This window comes from Formica exsecta, unplaced genomic scaffold, assembly GCF_003651465.1.
Source record: "Formica exsecta isolate Colony F162 unplaced genomic scaffold, ASM365146v1 scaffold416, whole genome shotgun sequence".
Taxonomy (NCBI): Eukaryota; Metazoa; Arthropoda; class Insecta; order Hymenoptera; family Formicidae; genus Formica; species Formica exsecta.
The window spans coordinates 27,489-39,017 of NW_021851402.1; the positions used below are offsets into that span (position 1 = coordinate 27,489).

At 36.6% G+C, this 11,529-nt stretch overlaps 2 protein-coding genes across 2 annotated transcripts in view; one reads left to right on the top strand and one right to left on the bottom strand.

Moving 5' to 3' along the window:
• Positions 1-1,267: 1,267 nt before the first annotated feature.
• Positions 1,268-11,529, top strand: part of LOC115240116 (solute carrier organic anion transporter family member 4A1) — a 33,926-nt gene continuing 23,664 nt past the window's right edge. Inside the window, exons 1-3 of the mRNA XM_029815086.1 lie at positions 1,268-1,377; positions 1,466-1,540; positions 8,488-8,540. Of these exons, the coding sequence (XP_029670946.1) occupies positions 8,496-8,540 (45 nt within the window). The 5' untranslated portion in view covers positions 1,268-1,377; positions 1,466-1,540; positions 8,488-8,495. The remainder of the gene's footprint in view (positions 1,378-1,465; positions 1,541-8,487; positions 8,541-11,529) is intronic.
• On the bottom strand, positions 4,598-7,021 carry LOC115240126. Its single transcript, XM_029815097.1, has 2 exons — positions 5,999-7,021; positions 4,598-5,821 (listed from the first exon to the last, which is right to left on the bottom strand). Exons 1-2 carry the CDS (start codon positions 7,019-7,021, stop codon positions 4,598-4,600), a joined length of 2,247 nt encoding a protein of 748 aa, XP_029670957.1.

An 11,529-nucleotide genomic window follows, 5' to 3' on the forward strand; every position in this document is an offset into this window, starting at 1 on the left:
AACAAAATAAATTAATTTTATTAATAAGGTGTTATCTATTAAAATCGTTCGACATTGATAATACATTACTTCTTGTCTTTGGGAGTTGTTGGTACATCTTGATATACTATTTGTTCATTTTAATGAAATCCCATTGACACATTCAATTCCTTTATGTTTATCAACATTGTGTTTATTAACCCCGAAGACATGAAACAACGTTTTACCAATGCAACGATTCCAAAAGATACGTTGCAAAGAGTTCGCGCATCTATAGATCTTTAGAACATATTTAAAAATGTCATGAAATGAATGGGCAACATTTTCAGCATCTTATTAAATAAAATTTATTTTGTTTGAAAAATTATTACTGTTATTACTTATCTAGGGAGTAATAACTCCTCTTGTTTTTCTAGATTTTTTCTTTTCAAGGTCACCTCATGATCAAAGTGTTATAAGTCGCTGGATTCGTCTTTTCATCTTCTACAATTATTAAGCATTAGTTGATTAAAAGTAGGGCTTTCCATTTAAAAAATTTGGCATAATCTCCAAAACTTTTTGGTGCTTCTACTTAAGAATAATTTAAAATAATTAAAATGTAGCTCTTTTAAAATTATTTAACTTTTGTTTGAAACGTTTTTGTGTAAAATCAATATTTATGAAGATATCTTAGAAGGCAGTTTCTAGTGGCTCACGTTGTATATAAATACTAGTTTTAGATTTTAGAACGCAATATATATCAAATGTAGATTAATATACACAATTTAAATAAACATATAATATAAATATGTAATTAACATTGAAATAAATTTAAAGGTTTGCTATGTGGCAAAATATTTATTCAAATAAAAATTAAAATAAGGTGAAAATTACGGTAAAAATTAGATATAATTAAATTAAGATGAAAATAAAAGAGAAAGATGCAAACATTTCATAGAATATTACAATAAACAGAAAAGAATATTGTATAATAATTGTTTAAATAAATATATGAGTAATATATGTGTGATTATCACAAAGTTTATATACACATATATAAATATATAAATATATAAATATATATATATATATAAATATATATATATATATATATACATATATATATATAAGTAGAATTTATATATATATTTATGTCTTGTTTTGCAAATCTAAATATAATGTTAATTATATTTATAATGTTAATCGTATTCATTGTGGTCACGTATGAGAGATATGCATATTGGAGATGTAGAAAGTATGTATAGTTATACACACTACATAAACCCCACTCTCTGAACCCCAGTCACCGACTTGGGACTACATAATGTTCAGTTAGTCAGCGAGAGTCCAAGACAGCCGTTTCGAACTCGTGATCTCGCTTGCACAACCTGTTTGTAAAATAAAATGCAATGCGTGACTGTAAGTTTTTAAGTTATTAAAAATAAAGACTTGTTGTAATGGATATCATCTGTTATAACAGAATCTTTAATACAATCATGTGTTGTAGTGTATCGATATGGATTATAAAACTTTATTTTTAACGCATCAGAATCAAGATTCACCTCTGGATATTTTTAAATACGTAAGTAATATGAAATTATATAATAGCAAATAACACAACAATCAATACCACAAATACATCTTAATAGTTAATATTATATATTAATTTAACATTGTATATTAAAAATATATGCATAAAGTTATGATAGTATGAAAAAATCACTAATTGTTGATATAACATTTATACTAAATTTATAGCGATGTTAGATATTGATTATATAATTATAATAATTTTATTAAGTTCTTGCATTGTATTTATTACATCAGACATCAGAAGAAAGAGAAGGGGGACCATGTTGCCGTATTCTATTTCACGTAGAATATAGCTATAATCACTTCTCATCATCCTTTTCTTCATAAGCCTACGGTTACGTTAATTAATTATATAGCGATGCGAAAGAGACAGACAGATGCAAATTAATTAACGGAAGCATCAGTATTCATGGAAAGTCATATAATTAGCATCACCGAGTCGGAACCGTTGCGGTACGGTGCGCAACTTACGGAAATTTTTCCAATGCTTTTTTGCATCAATATCTTTCATGCCGCGTGTATATTATTTTAAAGATTTGAAAGAAAAAGGTAAAAAGAGGAAAAGAAAAAAAAGTTGAATAATGATAAAGATCTTATCTTATTGATAAGATTGTTGTAACAGATGGAAAGAGATATCATTAAATATTTGCAATAAAATACACAAATTGCGTATAACTTTTCCTTTGAGAGTAAGTTTCAGAAAAAAACGAACGATACGTTATAGTATTTTGTTTCAGCATTTTCATTCATTCGGCTAAAGGCTAAAGCATCGCGAAAAGCATTATACACAGTTGGAAACTTTGTTTCTTGTTAAAAAATATGTCGGTTAAAATTTTTGTGTTAAATATTTAACACATTCATGTGTTAATTTAATATATTGCTCTTATGTTAATTGAACTCAAATGTTAAATTATTAAAACAATTGAAAAAAATGTAAGAATAACACAACATGCATATATTTTTTATTTTACACAATAGATATGTTCCGTATTATTAGTAACAGAATTTATCTGTTAAAATTTACAGAAAAAATTTTGATTTAAATTTACAATAGGGGAATGAGAGTGACTACAGACCGTAAATAACATTTTTCCAAGTTAATTTTATTATTAAAAATATATTGATTTTACACAAAATTGATTTCAAATTACTTTAAGATTTGCATTCATTTTGTGTTAAAATATTAATATAGTATTAGTGTCACCATTTAACATATCCATATTATGTTAAATTAACACAAAAATTGAGTGAACTATTTGGGACACATGATATCTGTTAAATTTAACACAAATTTTTCAGCTATGTACAAACGCGCACATTGCTTCCTTCGAGATCCCACATTGAATCACGGCACATCTAAATACCTAATACTTACAATTAGTAATCGTAATTTGGTTGAATATGGTAAAAATAATATTCCGTCTTAATAAAAAAATATTTATCGGAATTTGGGCGTGAATATAGCGTGAAGATGAAAAGTTCTCTTTATAAAGATTTTGTAACTTTTATATAAATTGGCATCTCAAAGTATCAAGTGGAGTTATAAAAAAATCGAAATGAACAAAATGATTACAAAAATTATAATCGTATTGTATGATTGTACAATTTTTTGTGTTTTTCTTGTTCCACTTAATTCGTATCAATCATGATGAAGTTTTATACATATACGTTTGAAGTAAGAAAAGTATTATTATGACTATTACAAGGTCGATCCGACTGATATAAGAAAGTGTTTTATAACTGCCGCTTATGGAAATATGTATGATCAATTTAATTATGTGAGTTTACGCTTACATATATATACAGGGTAAGTCATTTTAATCAATACACGCAAATATCTCGTAAAGTAAGCAAGATGAAAAAAAATGTTTTATACAAAAGTTGTATGATTCAGAGGAAGACACATGATGAAAATATGGATTTGACCTTGAATGACCTTTTCAAGGCCAAATCAATGTGATCAATGTTTTTTTTTAAATGGAAACTCCCATTTTTTATTGCATATTCTTGTAGCTTATCTCGAGAGCTTTTCAAAACACTATAATAAAGTATTTTTTTATTAAGTACTTTTTGAGTTATTTTATATTTTAATCTGACATATTTTGATATAAAAAAGAAAATATCTCGTAAAATATTTAGTTTCCGATAATCTTACCGTAACACTTTTATGTACAGAATAATGAGACAAATCAATTAAATAATTCAGAATTATTGGTCAATTACACTGAGTTCGGTTTCGAACATTCCGCCCTCCTCGTAGTTGAAGCCTACGAAAGTTATTCGTGCTTGCGGCCCTAGTTTAGCGCGTCAGCGCGTGCTGACTATACTCAGCTGTTTCGGCGCTAGATCACGTGGCGTGAGCGTGGTGTTGAGTCAGGCGATCGGTCGGCGGGGCGTGGTGTGTTGCTATGGAATTCGCATTCCATTCACGTTTTCGCCTGTTTAGATGTGAATCGATGGCGAATGGTTCGCGATTCTTTCTGTGCGGTGTCCGGTTGTTCTGTTTAGTGTGTGAGTGTAACTGTGAGGTGGAGTGAGTCGTGTCTAGTGTAAGTGTATGGTGACGTAAAGTGTGTATTGTTTAGTAGTCGTCTTCCGGTGCCGCGCTGACCGGGAGGAGAACGAGCTTAGTTAAGGGTCGCTTAAAGCTGGATGTGGCGGTGCGCACAATAACGACCCGGACGACCCCGTCCTCCCCAGGGTGCACGCGTTCGATCCTGGCGAGGGGCCACTTATTCGGCGGCGTCGTCTCGCACTTTAGGAGGCACAACCTTCCCCGTCGGCTTGGCACCATTTAGGCCGGTGCATCCCATGGGGCTTCCATGGCGAGGGACGGCTCCGGGACGGCGTTGAGTGCTGTGCCGACAAGGAAGTGACCGGGCGTAAGCGCCTCGAGATCCTCGGGATCGTCCGAGAAGCCCTGTAACGGGCGCGAGTTGAGGCACGATTCAATTTGGGCTAACAAGGTGGCCATCTCTTCGAACGTCAGTTTGGCGTCGCCGATGACGCGCCGGAGGTGGTGCTTCGCCGCCTTGATGGCAGCCTCTCAGAGTCCACCGAAATTGGGTGCTGCCGGAGGGTTGAAGTGCCATTCAATCCTTTCGGCAGCAAGCCCTTCCGCGATGCGCTGGCCTTCCTGACCGCTGGCTGCGAAGAGCGCTCGCAGTTGGGCGTCGGCGCCCACGAAATTGGTGCCGCAATCGCTATAGAGGGCTCGACATAGCCCACGGCGCAGCGCGGCCAGGAAGGCGTCGGAGGAATAGTCCGAGGCGACATCGAGGTGGACGGCGCGGGTGCTGAGGCAGACGAAGACCACCAGGAAGGCCTTTGTAGCGCGCTGTCCTCGTCCCTTGGAGGTTCTTAGCCACATTGGTCCCGCGTATTCGACACCTGTATGGAGGAAGGGCCGAGCTGGTGTCACTCGATTCCGCGGCAGGTCCCCCATGAGTGGCTGCGGGGGTGCCGCCCGCCATCGCAAGCACGTTAAGCAGCGGTGTAGGCAGCGCTTGACGAGTGCCCGTCCGCGGGGAATCCAGTACTCCTGGCGTATGGAGCCAAGGGTCAGCTGCACGCCCCCGTGCAGGGTCCGGCGATGGCACGCCTCGATGACGAGTCGAGTAAATGTTGACCCTCCTGGCAAGATGATTGGGTGCCTGGCGTCAAAGGAGAGAAGAGCGCGCTTGATTCGACCGCCGACTCTGAGGATGCCCTGGGGGTCTCTGAAAGGGGTTAATCGGGTAAGTGTACTGCGTGTAGGTATTGGTTTGCCCTTCGTGATGGCTGCTAACTCCTCCTTGTAGTTGGCAGCTTGGACGACTCGGATCCAACTCAGGCGCGCTTCCTCGACTTCGCGGGTCCCAAGGACGAGCCGGACCGCAGGATTGGCCCGTACATCGGGCGCTCGCTTCTCCTGATGACGACGAAGCCAGCGGCGACACCAGGCCGAGATTCGTAGCAACCGATGGAGCGTGGAGTACCGGCTTAGTATAATCGGCTCCTCGGTGGCCTCTTTGCCAATGGTCGCAGCGTGCACTAGCGTGCGTCGTTCTGGGAGCTCGTTGTCGCTGTTCTCGTCATCGGAGATCGCCCAGCGGTCCGTCTCAGCTCGCAGCCAGGGAGGTCCGTGCCACCAGAGGGGGTGATCGACCAGTTCTTTTGGAGACAGCCCCCGTGAAGCACAATCCGCAGGGTTGTCTCGACCAGGGATGCGATGCCACCGGGCGTCTGGCAAGGATGTCTGGATCTCCGACACTCGGTTGGCCACGTACGTCTTTCAAGAAGTCGGGTGTCCACGGATCCATCCTAGAGCTACGGTAGAGTCCGACCAGAGGTGAAGGGGCACCTCCGTTGCTTCCAGGACGTGACGGATGTGACTGATGAGCCGAGCGAGCAGCGTTGCTGCACAAAGTTCTAAACGTGGTAGAGTTATCTGCTTTAGCGGCGCTACCTTGGTTTTCGCGGTAACTAGCGCGACCTCTACACGTCCTTCCCGATCCTCTGTCCGCAGATAAGCGACTGCGGCGTAGGCTCTTTCAGATGCGTCGGCGAAGCCATGGATTTCCCTCCGGCAGCCAGTTCCGCTATTCAGCCAGCGGGGAACGCGGATGCTCTCCAACAGAGGTAGCTCCGCCTGGAACTCCAGCCACCGCTGAGCGTCGCCGTCGGGGAGCGGTGTGTCCCAGTCGACTCCCAGTAACCACGTCGACTGTATAAGTATCTTGGCTCGCACCGTGGTGGGTGCGAGCCATCCCATCGGGTCAAATAACTTGGCCGTTAGTGACAGGACTGTCCTTTTAGATATCCTGTCCAGCCGCATCGTTGGCGTCGAGAAGGCGAAGTTGTCATTGTGCGGGTGCCATCTGAGGCCCAAGGTAGCGTGGCTCTCACCTGGTTGCCACCACCGGGGCTCCCGCTGTAGAAGGTCCTCCGCTGGCAGACTCTCGAGCAATGACGAATGGTTGGCCGACCACTTCTTCAGCGGGAAACCGCCCGCCCTGCAGATCTGCGTGAGTTGCTGCTGGATCTCCTCAGTCTCAGCAACGGTTGGTGCCCCCGTCAGGACGTCGTCCATGTAGACGTCCCGTCGAAGGACGTCCGCACCGAGGGGCCACCTGGAGGCTTCGTCATCCGCGAGTTGTCGGAGAGTGCGAATCGCCAAATAGGGAGCGCACGCCAACCCGTAAGTCACGGTGTTCAGTTGGAACTCCTTGATGTCCATATCTTTACCTTCACGCCACACAATCCTTTGCAGGTCGCGATCCTGAGGGTGGACGTCGATCTGCCTATACATTTTTTCGATGTCCGAGGCAATGGCATATCGATGACGACGCCACCGCAGCAGAATATCAGCAAGCGCTGGTAGTAGGTTCGGTCCGACTTGCAGGTGCTGATTGAGGGTCTCTCCCGACGGCAATCTTGACGAGCCATTAAACACGACCCGCAGCTTGGTCGTGGAGCTAGCTTCCCGCATCACGCCGTGATGAGGAAGATAGCAGAGCCGCTTGTTGACCCGGTCAGCGTCCGATGAGGCCGGCGTTATGCAATAAAAAATGGGAGGTTCCATTTAAGAAAACATCGATCACATTGACTTGGCCTTGAAAACATCATTCAAGGTCAAGTCCATATTTTCATCATGTGTCCCCCTCTGAACCCTACAACTTCTGTATAAAACATTTTTTTCCATCTTGCTTACTTTACGAGATATTTGCGTGTATTGATTAAAATGACTCATCCTGTATATACATATATAATACTCTTAAATTTTTGATAAAATTTGTACATATAACAGAACATTTCCAACAAGTGACCTACACTATATGAACTTTAAATTTGATTTATATAAAGATAAGTTTAAACACATATTTCGCGCAGGGTGCATAATAATTTAAACATGATGTCTATTATCTTATTACTTTGACTGTTCTGAACGCTATTACGCTTTATTCGCACCTATCAACGACCGTCTTACTAACAATAAGATCTAACAATGATGTTCATAAATGCATGATCGGTATTTTCTCAACGTTTAAATAAATACACAAAAGACTTATTTTAAATTATATAATATATGGACCCATTTTGAATTATTTTTATCTTGATATGTATTATCATAACGATGATCTGACAATGAGTAATACAAATACCCTGAATAATCTTCAAAAGGCTTTAGTTGTAGCTTATTGTTTCTTAAAAAGTTATAAACAAATAAAGTAAAACATGTAAATGAGCGTTGAATGCAAAAACTTGCGTTTCATCGAGTATAAAATCTAAATTCTATGAGTTTTAGATATTTGTATATTTATTGTGAAATGAATGTGCGTGAGCAGGGCAAGAACTTCACCCTTCTCTCTGCATTGCCATCTCATAAATTTTCTAACCCAACCTTTAATTCAATTTCAAATTTTAAACTTCAGGTAACTTTTCATGTAAAATGAGGTATAAAGATAGACTGATGATAAAAGATTTGATATTGTATACAAGTTACATTAATGTATACTAATTGTTAGATATACTTGCATATATGCAAGCGAGCATACACACACAAACACATACACATTGGAGATTTATTTGAATGAAACAAATCAATAAATATTTATCATTAACAAATTTTTTATAATTTTTCACAGAAATCTTTGAATAATGCAAGATGAATATTATTTTTTATCTAAGGTTTCAATCTTATTGTGAAATCGTCCACGCATTTACTTCACAATAAATATAGTAATAATTTAATCAACTCAAAATATATAGAATAATAAACCTCTCTTATTTCGAAATTTTTACTAAAAAAAATTGGTATATGTACACACACACACACACGCACACACGCACACACGCACACACGCACACACGCACATATATATATATATATACATGTACATATGTATATTAATAATATATTAATCCACATTAATAATTATTATATGTGTTATACAGATTACAACATGACTGGTATAAATAATCTAGGCTATGATGACATCGAACCAATGGTAAGTTAAAAATATTAAATAATAATTATACGATGAATACATACCAAGAAGAAATATAAAATAGAAATATAAATGATATACAATAATGATGCCTTTCTATGTTTTAAACTTTAAAAAAGACAGATTATGATAAAAAAAAAACAAAGCTTTAACGTATGTTGTGAAGATCACAATCTTAAGTATTCGCTTGTTTATTAAAAAGTTATTAACAAATAAAGATCACATAAAAAATCAAGAAAAATTTATAATTAGGAATTCAATATTGAATTCAATATTGCAGAGTCTCTTTCCTACCTATATCCAGTTTTTGCTTTTAATTTTGAGATTTTTGAATATATACAATTATATACATGTATAAAAATCTATATGTTTATTAAGTGTGTGTATAATATAAATAATAATTCTTATACAAACTGTGGTTAATATTGAATTATTTCTGCAATTTTTCAAATCTTCATTAATAACTTTTTAATAAACTACTAGTGACAACTAAAACATTGAACTGAGTTATTTCCTTCAAAAATCAATATTAAATAGGAAAATATATCATTATTTTCGGTCTTGAAAAGCTCTATCCCTTGTTTTGCAAACTTAAACTTCATTTTAATCTCATGGAGGATAAGCCAAGAGTTTACCACCGTATCCTCTTGCGTGATATTCTCGAAAGAATAAACAACTATCGCATAACCCAACGCATTTTACCTGTCTCAGCGATGCTTGCGTATGCGAAAATTTGCATCCGCGCACTTTGAAAATTTGCATGAGTATATATAAGGCAAAGCTGTTGGCAGATTCGAGATATTGTAGCGTTTCTCCTCGAATAAATATCCGAGATACGACATAAATTATCACTATCGTATTTTTCTTATTTTTATGCTTTTACAGAAACGCTTAACAAATCTAAAAAATTAACAGCGATTTTGATAATTTTGACACCAATTCTAGCATTCGCTTTAATTCGACGGTTGCGTTTGTTGAAAATTTGCAATAAATCAATTGTTTTTATTTTTTTATAAATTAATTATTTTTATTTATTTATTTATTTTTAATAAATCGTGGTTAAGCATATATATTTTTGCAAGAACGAAACTATCTCTGTTAAACCTATATTTATATGCGTGATACTATTTCCGCAGCCGTTTTCCATGGGTTGATTGGCTTTGGGGTAGCTAATTTCGCTGGTTCTGGTTTTTGCGATTAATGCCTCCGGACCCGTTCGATTGAATGGTTAATTTTAAAAATAAATACAGAACAAAAATTTATACAAAATATATATTTATTTATAGAATATTTTTATAATAAAATATGTATTGATATGATAAAGTTGAAAATGACAATTAAAATATAGCAGATCGCAATTTTTTCTCGTCTCTCTTTCAATTCAAAAGTCCGAAGCTCTTGAATAGGACAAGCTGAAGCGAAAACTCGGTTTCGCTTTTTGTTCCTATTGTAATGCTTATTTTTGGTAACATCGCTCGTACGAGCGAGACAGTTTTGTGCTGGCTTAAAAAACCTGGAAAAACGGACCAAGCGTGATTGCGCTGCAATTATGAGAAGTAGCGTCGCACGCTATGACGAAGATGTCGAAGAGAAAAATAATGATGGAAAAAGAAGGCCGCGGAGCGGAAATCGCAGCGTACTCCGGCATTGTTTCAATTAATGGGCCGTACTCGAAAGCTCGAAGAATTGTGAAAAAAGAGAGAAAAAGAGAGAGAGAGAGAGAGAGAGAGAGAGAGAGAGAGAGAGAGAAACAGACAGACAGACAGAGAGACGCGCTACTATGGTGTAATGCCATTGAATTAATCGATTTATGTAAAAAATATGAAAAAACTATTCTTGTTTTTATTTAATATAAGTTTTCTCCGTTTTTCATATTTTTTGCTTCTAATGATATTTGCATAAATATATACTAGCATTTGCAAAAATATAATTATGTTATATACATATATAATTATTCTAAATGTGTGTGCTCCGTTACAAAAGTATCGTTAGGTTTTCATTACGGTGCAATATATAAGATAAAAACTTTAGAAAAGAAGAGAAGCGGAATCAAAATCACCCTGTCACATTGTTTCTTAATTATTCGAAACCATGCGAGACAGATATCTTCGTGTTTGTAGCAATATTGCGCGTCACTATCAAAAAAATAGATAAGGATGAGCGGAAAACGAAGGACTAAATAATTGGCATCTACTTCACGAAATGTCTGTTTGTCGGCTGAGTGCCATTTAATTTGCATTAACAAGCTGTTTGGCATGTTTACTCTGCATACATCTGTAAATCGAGTTATTCCTGAATGTAGTTGTTAGAAACATATCAGAGTCATGAGTACCGTAAACGCTATCCGACGAAAGTTATTTCCCGATTGGATGGATGATTTTTTCACTAACTTTCCATCTCTCATGATCTTCAAAAATGCAAACCACATATAGCTGCATTATATGTATAATTACATTATTTATTATTACAGATTTATTATTGCATTATTATAATAAATTATTATTGCAAAAATTTTATACATTATGTATTTACCTACACACAGAAAAATACATACTATATACAAGTAAATATTACTTGTTTCAAGTATTTCATAAGTTCATATATCCGCAAATCTATCATAAGTTCATCATAAGCATCAAATTTATTCAAAATATATTCTGAATCCTAATAAATATAATATTTCAATCAAGAATATTAAATTATATAATTGAAAGAAATACATTAAATTTTTCTGATCTAATAAATTTTCTTACATTAAATTAACCATATCTGACTTTTCTTCGATAAAATTTTATAATATTCTTCAAAAGAAAATATTTACTTTTTTTGAGTACATGATAATGAGTATTTCTAAAATTTGTGACAAGTCTATTTTAAGACTATTATTAAGAAAATATTCTTTGTTAAAGATAACTGTTACTTAAAACAGGTAAAGTAAACTGAATAATTATTTTACTTAGCAATAGAATAATATTTTTCTGTGTGCACT

Bases quoted from the DNA above. Each gene is read 5' to 3' on its own strand.
- LOC115240126 (XM_029815097.1), bottom strand. From the start codon at position 7,021: ATGCGGGAAGCTAGCTCCACGACCAAGCTGCGGGTCGTGTTTAATGGC. The intron at 5,822-5,998 runs GTAGCGCCGCTA...ACTTCTTGAAAG, and splicing joins TAGTTACCGCGAAAACCAAG to ACGTACGTGGCCAACCGAGT.